The following is a 16,342-nucleotide window of genomic DNA, read 5'->3' as shown; positions in this document are numbered from 1 at the left end:
TGTGTATATATATGTGTGTGTGTCTCTCTCTATATATATACATATATATGTGTGTGTGTATGTGTATGTATATATATATGTGTGTGTGTATGTGTGTGTCTATATGTGTGTGTATATATATATATATGTGTGTGTGTGTGTGTGTGTGTGTGGTGTGCTCCAACTTTCATTTCAAGCCCCAGCTCACTGAGGTCTCTACTTTTGCTTGGTTCCTGGACTCCACCAGAGCCTGAGGCTTTATGACTGCAAGTCAAGAATGTCATCGCCCAGCCTGGGGGTGAAACGCCCTGAGTGGCCACACCTAGAACCAGAAGTGGGTTTCCCTTTCTACATTAGTTCTGGAGAAGAAGGAAGAATAGGTATTTATGCAAAGTCATGTAACAAAAATAACAACCCTGACTCAGACAGGTAGGAGAAAGCTGAGATTTGAAGGACTTTTACTAGACCAGGGAAGAAGATTGCATGCTAAATTGATCCTAGAAAGCCCCATTCACTAGTTTCCAGGAAGGGTAAGCCCTTTGTATTCATTTGTCTATGATGCATCCTTTACTCTGACAAAAGCATGCAAGATTCTGCGTGTAAATGTAATACACATAAGAGGTTTCCCTGCCATGTGAAAGATACCAGAGCCCCTCAGTGCTTAGAAGCAGAGCCTTATGGTGAGACGAGAATGCTCCATGCCGAAAACAGTCTACATTAGCTAGCAGTTCCTTCTCCATCCGCCATGTGGCCAGTCTGACCTAGATGACCGTTTCGAGCCAGTCTCACAGGGAAGCTAGGACACACATTCAGAGGCCCCCCCTAAGGTAGGGGCTGCTAACAGGCTTCAGTAGAGCCAAGTCCAGACACAGGAAGATCAAGGAAAAAGAAAACAGCCCACATCAAAGGCTGGAGATCTAAGGGGAACTATGCAATCAAAGGTAATGGAGAATGTACGGTGTATCTAAGCAAAAACTGTCTAAACAAGATTATTCACGTACAAACTGTGGGTTAAAGGAGACTTAAAACACCGGATGACACTGGATGTAGATGGGAAGCAGATGGGAAGGCAGAAAAAATTTTCCAGGCCTTCATCTGTCTGAGAGAAGATAATAAAAAACTATGAACCTGTGAACCAGTAAAGGAGACAGGCTATGGTGATTCAGGTAACCAGAGAGCACCAGCCTACTTACTGTGAGGCTGTAGGGACACACAGACAACCACCACAAAAGAAAGAGCGGCTAGTCTAAATCTTTAGACAAGAAAAGAGAAGGGAAAAAAATAGTATTCAAAGTATAGTCAATGAGATGCAGTGGCAGGTACCAACCAGCCTGCGTCCATGCCTGACAATGTGAGCTCAAGCCCCAGGACCCACAGGGTAGAAACGGGAACTGACTCTTCCGGTCTCCATGCGTGAGCTATGGTGTGCATGCATTGCCCCTCCTCCACCCTGCACACACCTGCCCTGCACACTAAAGAACTGCATTTAAACAATGTAATAAAAACAGGAACAGTGAAAAATAAAGGAAGTGGTACAAAATAAGAATGGAATGTATCAGAGATGACAGCAGAGGGTGTGCGTGTCAGACACCCTGCAGTTAGGAGACCACGTGACTGGAACATTAAACATGTCCAGTTATAAGCCATCCATGCAAAGCAAATGGAAAACCAAGGTCATGGAAGTGAATATTCCCAGAAAGAAAACATACCAGGCAAACACTGGCATGAAGAAATATCACATAGCTGTATCAGTACCAAACAGTGGAGAAAAATTTTAAAAACATTATTTACTACATAGTGATAAAGATTGGTTTTTGTTTTGTTTTTAGATTGGGTCTCACTATGTACCCTTCACTGGCCTGGAACTTATCCTGTAGGCTGGCCTTGAACTCACAGAGATCTGTCTGTCTCTGTTTCCAGAAGGCCAGGATTAAAAACATGTGCCACCACACATAATTGTGATAAAGTTTTAACTCACTGGAAAAAAGGTAAAGATTAAAAATCAACTTATGCAGGGCAGTGGTGGTACATGCCTTTAGTCCCAGCACTTGGAGGCAGAGGGAGGCAGATTTCTGAGTTTGAGGCCAGCCTGGTCTACAGAGTGAGTTCCAGGAGAGCCAGGGCTACGCAGAGAAACCCTGTCTCGAAGAAACAAACAAACAAACAAACAAACAACAACAACAAACCCCCAAAACCCCAAAACCAAAACCAACAACAACAACTTATAACAGATAATGGAGTAAAATTAAGAAACTGTGAGGGAAATTGGGTAAATTCATCCTATTTAGAATAAGATAGTAATAGAATGTTACATGCTAAACTTGTAATATATAAAGGGTGGGGTCCTGATAGGAAAATATGCATGTGTGTATACATGTATACACATATACATTAAAAGAAGAAAGCAAATATAATGATCAGAAATTAATAGAAGTCTCGCCATGTCTAGGTAGAACCAAGGCATTTGAGTATGACAGAACTTTCTGGTTTGAAGAACATCATCTCAATTGAAATCCTGTCGTACCAATCACAATCAATTAGGAAGTAGGATCCTTAAGGGATGGTATTTAAACATAGGACAATATAAGGTGCCTAGGAAAGATCCATTAGAAGTAGGCCATATCTGTTATGAAATTTCATTGAAAAATATTAAAGTCGACCTAGTTAAATGGAGATCTACACTATGCATTTACGTTGTTGTTAAGACTGATTTTAGTGTCACCTTGACAAATTTGAACAAACCTAGTAGGGAAAGGTAACGGAAGGACTGTCCTGATTGCTTAGATTGATGTGGGAAGACCGTCCCCACAGGTGTAGCAGCTCAGAAAAAAGGGCAGGCAGAAGGCAGGTTATTCCCCTTCTGTCTATGTGGCCTTCCTCTTGCCTGACAAGTTCATTCTCCCCGTAGTAGCTGCTGCGAGTCCTTTGCTGACACCAGAATCAGGGTTTCAGGCTCCATCACAGGCTAAGGACCAGTAGCTCTCTTAGAGCCTCCAGGTCTTTGTCACCAGAGTGGGACTACTGAGGAACCCAGCCTTGTGACTGGAGCAACTACCATGTTATCATGCTCCCCAGTGTGAGACAGCCACAGCGGGATGACTCCAACAACACAGGCTTTTAGCTGCTTTGATGTGAGGCAGCTGTCATTACTGTTTTAAGTTAACTAAAAAAATTGTGTGTGTGTGTGTCTGTGTGTATGTATACAGGTGTACACATGCCTCCATGTGTTCTGTTCCTTTAGAGAACCCTAATATAATCATTGCTTCATGCAGTATTGAAAAGGTGTTAGTATTCTTTAAATTGATCCACACAGTCAATGAAATTCCAAGAAAAATCTCAGCAGGAGTCAATTTGTGCAACTTGATGAACTCATCCTAAAATTTGTCTGAAAGACTGAAGGGATAATCATAAGCCTTTCACTCGCAAAGAAGAACCAAACACAAAATCAATTCAAGGTATCAAGGTAGACTAAAGATTTAAACACTAAGTGGCATCAGTCCTCAAAGCTGAGAAGTCAATACGTGGGAATGTCTCTGTGACACTGAGACAGGAAAGAGTTCCTTAAAGATGATGTGCAAAAAAAAAAAAAAAAACAAAAAAAAAAAATAAAAAAAAAAAAAAAAAAAAAAAAAAAGAAACCACAAATGCAAGCATTGGAACTTTATTACATTAAATGTGAGAATGTGTGCCTTTCAAACAAGTATTAGCTTAGTGAAAGGCAAACCCCAGCTTAGGAGAAGATATTTGCCAAACATATAATTTAGAAAAGAGTCAGAGGCAAGGCCTAGTGTAGCTCATGCCTGCCGTCCCAATACTCTGGATACAGAGGCAGTTCATGAGTTTCAGGCCAGCCTGAGCTACACTGAAAGATTTTGTCTCAAAAGAAAATAAGACAAAAAGAGTATTAGGAAGATATAAAGATGACCCAAAATATACAGAGGAGGCCATCTCAGTTGAAAACTGGGCAAAGGGATGATAGAAAACACCAACACAAGGAGGGAAACTACACCCTAGAAAAAGCAAGAAAGTAATCTTCCAACAAACCCAAAAGAAAATAGCCACACAAACATAATTCCACCTTTAACAACAAAAATAATAGGAAGTAACTGTCATTTTTCCTTAATATCTCTTAACATCAATGGACTCAATTCCCCCCAAAAAGACATAAACTAACAGACTGGAAACATAAACAGGACCTAGCATTTTGATGCATACAGGAAACACACCTCAGTAACAAAGGCAGACACTACCTCAGAGTAAAAGGTTGAAAAACAATTTTCTAAGCAAATGGTCCCAAGAAACAAGCTGGAGTAGCCATTGTAATATCGAATAAAATCAACTCTCAACCAAAAGTTATCAAAAAAAGATAAGGAAAGACACTTCATACTGGTCAAAGGAAATACCTACCAAGAAGATCTCTCAATTCGGAACACCTATGCTCCAAATACAAGGGCACCCACATTCACAAAAGAAACCTTACTAAAGCTCAAAGCACAAATCACACTCCACACAATAATAGTGGGAGATTTCAACACCCCACTCTCAGCAATGCACAGATCATGGAAACAGAAACTAAACAGAAACACAGTGAAACTAACAGAAGTTATGAACCAAATGGATCTAACAGATATTTATAGAACATTTCATCCTAAATTAAAAGAATAAACCTTCTTCTCAGCACCTCATGGTACCTTCTCCAAAACTGACCATATAATTGGTCACAAAACAGGCCTCAACAGATACAAGAAGATTGAAATAGTCCCATGCACCCTATCAGATCACCATGGACTAAGGCTGGTCTTAAATATCAACACAAACAATGGAAAGCACACATACACATAGAAGCTGAACAACGCTCTACTCAATGATAACTTGGTCAAGGAAGAAATAAAGAAATTAAAGGCTTTTTAGAATTTAATGAAAATGAAGACACATCATACCAAAACCTATGGGACACAATGAAAGCAGTGGTAGGAGGAAAACTCATAGCTCTAAGTTTCTCCAGAAAGAAACTGAAGAAAGTTTACTGTTGGGAGCCATTAAGACAACACAATTGTCCTGATCTCTGAATTGGGCCTCTCCCCCTGTGAAGAAAAGGGGGTCAAAAGCGGGCCACCAACACACCGGTCCGAGAACAACCACAGAATGTTCCAGCCCTAAGCCAGCGCCAGATGTCCTGACCACACCCTGATACCACCAAGTTCCTGCTTCCCCGTGTAGCTGCCAAAAGAAAAAATTTCTATTGCCCCACCCCTCCCGCTGATAAGTACTTCCCCTTTTGCTTGTGCAATTCTACTGCCCCACCCCTCCTGCTGAAAGGCACTTCCCCTTTTGCTTGTGCATTTAAACCTTGGGACTGGCTAATACATTGGAACCTTGATGCCACTCAGAATGTTTCCGTGTCGTTATTCACACAAGGTTCTCATCTCTCTCTACCCCCCAATTTGGTTCTTAGGAGAAGGTCCCCTCGAGACCCTCGAATAACTGGGCCTGCCAGACGGGTCAGTTTACAATAGCAGCTTGACAGCACACCTGAAAGCTCTAGAACAAAAAAGAAGCAAATACACCTAAGAGGAGTAGACTGCAGGAAATTATCAAACCAAATAGAAATGAAAAGAACTTACAAAGAATCAACAAAACCAGGAGCTGGTTCTTTGAGAGAATCAACAAGATAGATAACCCTTAGCCAGATTAACCAGATGGCACAGAGACAGTATGCAAATTAATAAAATCAGAAATGAAAAGGGAGACATAACAATGAAATATATCTTAAAACAACTATTCTGTTTGTTGAATATCAACAAGTAAAATATTAAATATGGAAAATATTAAAATCATGTTCTACAAACATCATGGAAATATTGATAATTTTTCTCACTGTGCTTGAAATTAGCATTTTCTTAATGTTTAACTTCAAAGAATTTTTGCTATTTTGAAAGTTTTAAAATATACTTACTGATAAAATAATTTCTCTCCTAGAAACACTGATAATCTTTTTAAAATAAACTGATTGTTAGAAAATGTACACAGATACATACATGATGTGTTTTAAATACTCTCTCACTATGTCAGGTAATATCCTATAAGGGCTTTTGAATATATTTCTTAATGATTCATTTTTAATATTTTATGCTCTTTTACTATGCTTAACTCCCAAAGAGTATTTTGTATGCTTTGAAACAATTTAGTATTCAACATTAGATATAGGATCCTCAGTTATGGATAGTATTACATATTCAATAATGATATTTTTAGGGTATGAAAGGATATGAATATAAAAGTAGAACAAACGTTTTATGTATTATGTAATTCACAAAGTAGTCACTACTATTGATATGTTTGATGTATAAAATGCATTTAAATAATAAAAACATTTAAGAAAATTGGGTAAAGGTCAAGACTCGAGTCTTCTAGATCACAAGTATCTATCAATAATAATGGGGAAAGATGTCACTCCACAGTGAGACACTACCTCAGACTCACCGGTATGGTTCAGGGGATTATCTGCAATAGCAAAACCTTTGGTTTCTGAGGAGTGGGTTTATTAAATGTGTGGCAAGCACAAGTAAAGCAACATATAGGGTTGGGGCTGTGCAAGAGGAAGAGACAGAGCTTTAGCACTCATGGGATGCAGCTGGGTGTACCTCAGGGAGGCAGAGCCACAAGGACTGTGTGTCCTGGGGACTTCATGCTGTTGGGGTTTTGCTCTGCTTATTGTCTTCATGGTAACCACATCCCTCATAATTATGAGTTATATGGAAACTCTACGGGGGGTTTCCAGCTCTCACTGGGCAGTATCGCTGGCACTCACAGGATAGTGCTTCATCTTTTTTCAAGCATTGCTGCTGGAGCAGATTAATACTTCCTGGAAAGAACTTGGAAAGGCAGGTGGTTAGCCACGACTCACCGGCCTTAGGGGGTATTTGGAGGATTGGAGTAGATTGTTAGTGAAGTTACATTAAGATGTTTTTTGTCAGTGTCTCTGTTGTAGAAATCTTAGAAAAACAACTTGAAGTTTAGAAAGGCACAGTTTTAAGAGTAAGGCTGGGGATCTTTTTAAGGTCAGGGAACAAGAACAACAGCAGTCCAGCTAGGAGTAGCTGACACACCTCTCAGGCAAAAACTGGGCTGACGATCACAGTGATGGTTAATTTCTTGTGCCCATTTTTGCCCTCAGCTTCCTGGTATGACTTAGTTAAAAAAAAATGTTAACGAGCAGATGTGCACCCTGAGGATTTAGAGTAGAAATGACGTATTGGTTTTTTTCTATAAAAGCTCAGATTTGTGATTCTTCTAAGAGTTTTATAAGATTAAATAATAAAATAACTGATCCTTTCTTTGTAACTGCCTGCCAGTAAAGAGAAACGGGCTGAGGAAACTCCCTTGCTTGCTTACACTTTGTTTATCTATAATAAGATGCTTTGTTACAAATAGATGTGTGTTCTTGGGAATAATTTGGTTTTTTTCTTTTCACTTGTAATATGTAAGATGTTTATTCATGTGAGGGTATTGGGGAATATTTTTTTTTAATGCATACTCATTGTAATCATCCACAGGAAGAAAATTAGAATGTAGTCACATAGTCATTTTTATACTGCTTGATATATAAGCTGTGGGAGAAAAAAATAAAGTGGTTGGAGCGTTGCTTCATCCACCCAATGTCTGTCTGTCTGTCTGTATATGTGTGTATATGTGTAGCTTATTGAAGCTTCCCACTGTGTGTGTGTGAGAGAGATTCTTTTTCCTCTCTTTCGCTGGTCCCCAAGGATTTTTTTTTTTTTTTGTTCACTAGCCACAAAGAATTTTTGCTGCCCCTGCCCCCAAAGCATTTCATTGGTCCCAGCCAACTGCTTACTCTATGCCTAGCCTCAGTTTACCCTGGATGTCAAAGCTGGCCCTTGAAAAAAACAGCAATTTTGTTAATTAGTGATTGATGGGGAAGAACCTAGACCATTGTGAGTGGAGCCATCCCTGGGCTGGTGGTCATGGGTGCTATAGGAAAGCAGGCTGAGCAAGCCGTGTAAGGAACAAGCCAGCAAGCAGCACTCTTCTGTGACGTTGGCATCCTCTCCTGCCTCCAGACCTGTTTCAGTTCCTGCCTTGGCTTCACTCAATGGACTATGACCCATGATTTGTGAACCAAATAAACCCTGTCCACTACAAGCTGCTTTTGATTTTGTTGCAACCCAGCAACAGTAACCACAACTAAGATACTCGTAAACAGAAAGAGTAAAAGTGAAAGATAATGGGGGCACGGGCAGCATCTCACAGAAAGCTACCACAGAAGACATCTTGAAGCAACAGCTGGAGCTCTGGACTGGACCTTGGTTGGAAAGTATTTTCTCATGCATGAGCTTCCAGCTTCTCATTCCCAAGGCCAGCGCTTCCATACTGGAATAAACACTAGTCACCTCTGTTGGAAATGGTTTGCTTTCTAGCTGCTCACGGGGATACGATGTTCTTCTTATCCTTAGCTGAGTGCTGCTTTCTGATCTCCCTGTCTTACGACTTAAGGGTCCACACCGTCCCAGGGCAGAGGTTTTGGGAGAGCATCTGTGATGATCACGCCTGAGCCTGGAATGAAGGAGGGCTCCCTGGCTCTCTGAGTCCACTTTCAAGAAGCTTAAACAGTACACAACAGTGAATGGACATAATGTATATTCTGTCTCAAGAGTGCAACATTTTAGGTCAAGTGATGGGGAGGCTGTACAGCGAGGCCCATGGGAACTGGAGCTGTCACTCCAGCGTGACTACTGCTTTACCAGTGAGGTTCAAGTGCACCATAATCCAGCCATTTCCTTTGTAGGTTAATCTTAGAAAAACCTCTAACCATGTGCTCTAGGAAACAGGAATACTCATAACAACCTCTGCCTAAAGATGAAACAAAAACCAAACCAAACCAAACCAAACAAACAAACAAGCAAGCAAAGGAAACTAGAGAACTAAAAGTAATTACTCCAAAGCATGCTCAAGCCAATTGATGTGCTATAATGCAAATACCAGTGGGGCCATGAAAATGAGTTATCAGGGCCCGAGGGATGGCTCAGTAGTCTAGAGTACTGGCTGGTCTTTCAGGGGACCCAGGTTTGATTCACAGCATCCATATAACCACTCAAAACCATCTGTAATTCCAGTTCCAGGAACTCTGGCTTCTGAGGGCACCAGGTATCCTGCACATGGTTCACAGACATGCACAGAGGCAAAGTACCCATATGCATAAGATGAAAAACAAATACATCTTTTAGAAAGTTGGTTAGCAGCAGATGGAGAGATGGCTCAGTGCTTAGGACCACTCTTGCAGAGTATCTGAGTTCAGTTTCCAGGACACATGTTGGATGGCTCACAATCACCTGTGACTCCAGCTTAGGGGAATCTGACACCTTTAGCCTCCTCTGGCTACACACATTCACCTAAGTAAATAGTAAAATAAATCTTACAAGAGTTATCAGAGTGTAGAGGAATTTTAATCCAGCCACATGGCTACTCCGGCAAGGGATCACATCCAAAGACTTTCTAGGTCTGTGTGATCCCCCTGGAATGCAGACATGCTCTTAGTACACATCTTTAATCCTAAACAATGATGTCCAGTTGAGGGGCATACAAAGTGACAAATCAGTGAAAGATTTGACAGAATGAGTCAGAGTTAGGATACACACAACTCTCACTAATTAAGAGCAGCTCAGGGAAAGAGAGAGTCAGTTGGGAGTTGAGTCAGCTTCATTGGGTGGAGTTGAGTTGAGTGAGTGTAGTACAGTGGAATGCATTACTGAGTTCTTGCAGAGGCAGATGAAGCCAGAGAATAAGAAGGAGCCAGAGGGTTAAAACAAATTGCCATAGTTAGTTTGAGGCCAAGCAGGGCAATTTAGTGAGAAGACAGATTGAATCAGTCAGTTTGGAGAGGAGTTTGAGCCAGAACAGCTGAGTTGAATCAGTCACTGAAGTTCAATAAAAGTTCGAGAGGGATGAGCTTATATCACAGAAAGCCTCTGAGATGGCAACTATGTTAGATGAATAAAAGTTACTTTTCCATCAGAGGTAAACCCCAAACATAAGAGGTTTCCACAGAAGACTATATTTGCACATTTATAGCTAAGCAGGAACCCAAACCTATTCCCAAAAGATTTCATTTAATCAGTTAAATAGTTTCTTTTAAAGTTAACTATGCTCTCACCATACAATCTGGGAATCCTACACCCTCCATGGCTATTTACCCAAATCAAATGAAATCTGTGTTCATACAAACATCTGCATGCTAATGTTTATGACAATTTAATTGCCCCAAACTGGGAATGCAGAGGTGGAAAATGGACATGAAAGCAGACAGCATGGATGGGTGTCAGATGCTTTAGGTGGAGCAAGAGACGCACACTCGAAGGCTACTGTCTTAGGATGCCATTGCTGGGAAGAGACACCATGACCAAGGCAACTCTTATAAAGGCAGACATTTAAATGGGGCTGGCTTACAGTTTTAGAGGTTCAGTCCATTATCACCATGGCAGGAGCACAGCAGCATGCAGGCAGACATGGTGCTGGAGGAGCCAAGAGTTCTAGATCTTGATCCAAAGGCAGGCAGGAGGAGGCTCTCTTTTGAACTGGTCAGAACTTGAGTATAGGATTCCCTTCAAGGCCCACCTACACAGTGACACACTTCCTCCAAAACAGCCACACCTATTCTAAAAAAGCCACGCCTCTTAATAGTGCCACCTCCTATGGGCCAAGCACATTCAAAACACTACATTCCACTCTCTGGCCCTCATTGGCTTTTCAAACACATGAGTCTGTGGGGACATACCTAGCCATAGCATAATGCAAAATATATTTAGTCAAATTTCAAAAGTCCCCATAGTCTATCACATCTCAACTATGTTTAAAAGGTCAAAGTTCAAAGTTTCTTCTGAGATTCATGTAATTTCTTAATTGTAATCTCCTTATAAAATCAAAATCAAAAAGCTTCCAACATCACAGGATCTACTTACCCATTCCAAACATCATAGTGAGGAAATACTGAACCAAAGCAAGACAGAAAAACCAGCTTGGCAAACTCCAAACTCAGCATCTCCATGTCTGATGTCAAAGCTCTCTTCAGATCTCCAACTTCTTTCAGCTTTGTTGGCTGCAACACAATTCTTTCTTTGGGGCTGGCTGGTTCCACTCACTGTTAGTAGTTTTCCTTGACAGGTATTCCATGGCTCTGGCCTTTCCAACATCTTGGGGGGCTCCAAGGCAACTTCAACTTCACAATGTCCAGAGTCCAGACATTATCTTCTGGACTCCTCCAAAGGGCTGGCCTCACTTCTCCATCTCTGCCTTCTGAAGCGTTTGACTCCATTCTATCACTTTGGTGATCAGCCCATGATACTGGCATCTTCAATTTGCTGGCGTCTTCCGCTGCAACTAGACTTCACCAATAGCTTCTCATAGGCTCTCTCCATGGTGCCAATCCTCAACTTCTTTGCATGACCCCTTCAATCCTGGGCTGTCAACTGCAACTAAGGCTATACTTTCACCAGTGGCCTTTCCTGGTGTACTTCACCTTGGCCTCTCATAGTGCCTCAGCTGTTCTCCATGACTTCTTTATGCCTTCAAAACAGTACCACCTGAGTGATTCTTATATATTATCAAGTTTGGCTGCAGGCACAATGTCTATCTATCTCTGGAACAGAGCTTCTTTGTGCTCTCAGAAAACACTTCCCAGAAGATTTCACCTCAGTGATGCTAGTCTCTTCTTAATCACTGTTAATTTCTTAGCTCTAGCCAATCAGCATCAATTGTCCCAGTAGTCCCTTCTATTCTTGATTCTAAAGCCAGAACCACATGACCAAAGCTGCTGAGTTCTGCTGCTTGCAGGAACTGGAACATGGCCTCCTTGTTCTATTACATCATCTTCAGCTGTTTTCCAACTCCTTTACTGCTTAACTTTGGTTGTCCTGGAACTTGTTCTTTAAACTGACCTTGAACTCCAGAGATCTACATGCCAGTGACTCCTGAATTCTGGGATTAAATGCATGTACCACCACACTCAAACCTAAGCCTTTCTTTAAGCCAGGAACTTGCTCTGTACCGGGCTGACTTTGAACACAAAGATCTGCTTGCCTCTGTATGCTGGGATTAAAGGGGTATACCACCACATCTGGGCCTTTCACAAGATCTTTATAAGTTCTGAATTGTAGTTCATTCCAGATATAGTCAAGTTGACAACTGAGAATTTCCATCACAATCCATCCCTTGTCAATTTGACACACCATCATATCTTATGTCCAACTGAAAACAATAACCAGGTTATAACAACACCTAACATGCTATAACTATCCCTCACTCAACTGCAAAGGAATAAGCAATAAGCTTATCTGAGTAGGATCTTCACTTGAGGTCACTTCTCCCTTAATTTCATTTAATATCCTTGAATGTGAGATTTAGCTTCATTCCACTTCCTGGTGGTCCCTTTCTTCTTGAAACATACGTTTTATATTTTTTCCTTCCTACTCGTGCTAAGTTGGATTAAAACACTTCTCAGGATGAAGTCTAGACTAGGCTTTTTTGAGATTTCCTTTGTCAATGAAATTAATCTGAATCTCTTCACTTTAACCTCAGGCAGATTCTTCAGAGATGGGCAAAAAGCAGCCACATTCTTCACCAAGATATCACAAAAATGATCACTAGGCAACATACTAAAATTCTTCTCCTCTGAAACCTCTTCATCCAGGCCCCCAGGGTTCAAGTCACCCTCAGCACCAATGTCATCCATATTCCTACTAGGGAGGCCCATTAAGCCCTGCTTAAAGCATTCCACTGCTTTCCAAATCCAAAGCCCCCACACCCACATTCCTCTAAACAAAAGAATGGCCAGGCCTATCATAGTGGATACCAACTTCTGTCATAGGGTTTCATTGCTGTGAACAGACACCATGACCAAGACAACTCTTATAAAGGAGAACATTTAATTGGGACTGGTTTACAGTTTCAGAGGTCCAGTCCACCATCATCATGGTGGGAAGCATGGTAGACATGATGCTAGAGGAGGAGCTAAGAGTTCTACATCTTGATCTAAAGGCAGCCAGGAAGAGTCTGACTTCTCTGCACTGGGCGGAGCTTGAGCACTAGGAGCCCTCAAAGCCGCCTACACAGTGACACACTTCCTTCAACAAGGCCACACCTCCTAATAGTGCCACTTGTCATGAGCCAAACATATTTAAACCACCACAGCCACATAGTATGCCACGAATGTGAGATAGAAAGATAGAACCCAAGGAGCCAACAAACAGGGCTGCAGAGGCTGGGAGAAGAGGGGTGGTCTGGTTAAAGGCACAAAGGGAACTTTCTGGGGTAGACTGGTCATGCCATCACTGACTTGACAAAATGGGTTTGCCAAAGTTCATAGAAGTCACACAGAATTCTATGAAGAATGAATTTATCTTAATTTAAAACTGCCCTCCTAATTCTAGTCCTAAATTGTCCCATTAAAAACAAACAAACAACCAGAAAACCCCTTTCGTGGTCCAGGAGAGTTAATGCCAGGTGTCACTTTAACAGCTTGGTAAAATGATGGCTTTGGAAGCTGGAGAGATGGCTCATTGGTTAAGAATGAATACTGCTTTTTATAGCAGTTGGGCTCTCAGCATTCACATGGTGGGGGTGGGAGTCTCACCGTCTCACAGTTATCTATAACTTCAGTTCTAGAGGATTTTATGCCTTTGACTCTCTTGGGCACATGCACTCATGTGCACAAACTCTCCCCCCGCACTCTCTCTCTCTCTCACACACATCTACACGGAATTTTAAATGATTTAAAAAGTCTTTTAAAAATGATTGCTTTGTTACTTTAGCCCTTTCTTCCCACAAGCTTGGCCTCTTTGAGATAACACAGTTACTAGAAAAATGAGCTAAGACAGGCTTTCAAAAGAGCGCACCACCTGGCCTCTCTCACCTTTCTACTGGGAGTTTGCAGTCTGAAACAATGGCAGAATGAGGGAGCAGAAGGAATTCTATGCTGCATAAAACTTAGAAGATAGTCTTATTTCATGAGCCTGGATGGTGGACTGCAAACTTATAGGCACTTGTACCTGAAAGGCTGCAAAAGCTATGGAAATGGCCAGAATTCAAATAAGGACAAGGGACAAAAAAACCCACAAGAAGGATTTTGAAGAATAGCAAAAACAGAGAATAATGTACCTTTCCGATTACTCCCATGGTCCAGTTTGTTTAGTCAATCTCAGTGCTGTGTATAGGGGTCGCTTCTCTACCTGTGCTGTAGACAAGGATTTGTCTCTAATGAATAAGGCCCTGTTTATAGCTTAACTGAATGATGCAGGAACTGAGCCCTCTTTCCTGATGATCCAGCACCTAAACACATTTCTTAAGGAACTAAGTTAGCACCACTGTACAAGCACACATAAGAAGGAGCTGTTATTCTGATGCCAGATGACCTGAGTTCCAAACTAGAAGGGATATTTGTCTGCCACACTGGACACTGCAACCTTGGAGCCCACAGCTGTCCCTGGAGACTGGGAGAGGATGGAAATATTTGTTTACTGGTAAGGCATACACCTCTAAGATGCATCTAGGAAGGTGAGAAACAGTGTCCTTTTTTTTTTTTTTCTGGACACGAAGAGCAAATATAACTTAACTAAGGGCATAGGAACCTGCAACAGTTGGTAAAGGCTCAACTTCACCAGGATACGGAGCAGCACCCGAAGCCAGCTAGTGGGAAATGGATGGGCCATGGATAATCCCAAATAAAGGTTCCTGGAACTCTCTCTTTATACATGAAACACAGACTGGAAGACAAAAAAAAATGGGTACAAATTCTTCATGGAGAATATTTTTTATTTTATTTATATTCTTCTTGCACACCCTAAATGCACAGTGTGGGTTTCATGTCTTCAAAAACACTTGTGGGACTGGTCAGTGTGTCGGAGATCTTCGGAAACATTGCCTTAGGTTTCAGCTAAGCGAGTCACAGAGATTGGTCATATACTACTACAAAATTACAGGAGATCTAGTTATTATTATTCATCAGTTACTAGAAAAGCTTTGAGAATATCTGACATACAGCCTGAGGGGGGAAAGAGAAGAGCGAAGGCTACTGAAGCAAGATTTCCATAACATGACTCTATGTACAGTATCAGAATTCTTTTCCAGACAGTACACGTATGTTCAAATCATTATGTTAAGGGCACTCTAAGATAAATGGAAGTCTCACTAATTTTCATCTTTTCTCTTTGGCTCACAAATGCACGAAAATACCATAAACAGTATTCAGAACATACTCCATTAATATATAAATAAGATACATTACAAATGGGAAGAAAATACAAGATGTCTCTTTAACATGGTATATATTTGAATATAAATAAGCAAATATCTCACTGACATACAACTTAGTCATTATATGCACTTTCCCCTGCCCAAAGATGGACAATGGCAATATACATAGTTTACACAGATTAATCTCTAAAACACAGCAACAGCACAATTGTGACAAAGACTGCTACTATTTCCCCTAGCAGGGTACTAACAGGGAGGGTGTGACATTTGTCATCTACTGGTACTTTCTGTCATCCATCATCCCTTCACGTGGGATCAGCTCTATCAGGAAGGTAGGCTCCCACCAACAGCCTTTCCCTGGGTCCCTAGGACACTGCAGTAGGGATACCATCTGCTCTGCAGTTGCTTGCGGGATGGTTTAGCCTCTTAGTAATTGCTGGGGGTAAGGCTAATTTCCTGGGGACGAGCAACATGCTATGGTCTAGGACTAAGCCACAGTCACTATACATACATGTACATAGAGAGAGGTATATATAACTGTACATATATACTGTGTTTCTAATGTGCAATTTTTAAAAAGAACATTATTTCCCCACTAACTCTAACAAACAAGCTTATGTGAAATGTGACAAATATTCTTTAAGAGATTATAATTTCCTTCAATGAGATGGCCTAGGTGTGTCAGCTACTGACAGAGCTGTGCTCTAGGGTACCAGAGGGGCACAAGCATGGCCGAGGATTCTGGTTCTGTGAAGGGGGATTACAGATCCTGACCCAACCTCTCTATCTCCTCAATGAGGAAATCGATGTCAGACTGGGTGGCGGCTGGGTTAGAGATGACCATCCGGAAGAAGTTGGCCTTGTCCCCTTGAGGCTGGTAGCCCACCATGGTTGTTCCTGACTCCATCATCAGAGCTTTGATCTTGGGAGCCACCTTGAGATGGAGAAAAGAAGACCAAACTCAGCACCAACTCTGACACACCCTTTTTTTTTTTTTTTTAAATAGATCAACTTGACTTGCTTTTTACTATGTGTCTAAAACAACAAAAACTATTTTAGAACCAAGTGTTTTTCATGGCTACTATCTAAACCCATCCAA

General features: G+C 41.3%; 1 protein-coding gene across 1 annotated transcript in view; it reads right to left on the bottom strand.

Annotated features, from left to right (window-relative positions):
* Positions 1-14,774: 14,774 nt before the first annotated feature.
* Positions 14,775-16,342, bottom strand: part of Gad1 (glutamate decarboxylase 1) — a 40,413-nt gene continuing 38,845 nt past the window's right edge. The window contains exon 17 of the mRNA XM_021182551.1: positions 14,775-16,177. Within this exon, the coding sequence (XP_021038210.1) occupies positions 16,004-16,177 (174 nt within the window). The 3' untranslated portion in view covers positions 14,775-16,003. The remainder of the gene's footprint in view (positions 16,178-16,342) is intronic.

Source organism: Mus caroli, chromosome 2 (assembly GCF_900094665.2).
Source record: "Mus caroli chromosome 2, CAROLI_EIJ_v1.1, whole genome shotgun sequence".
Lineage (NCBI taxonomy): Eukaryota > Metazoa > Chordata > Mammalia > Rodentia > Muridae > Mus > Mus caroli.
The sequence above is the reverse complement of the archived record's forward strand: the minus strand, read 5'-3'. Positions and strand labels throughout refer to the sequence as shown.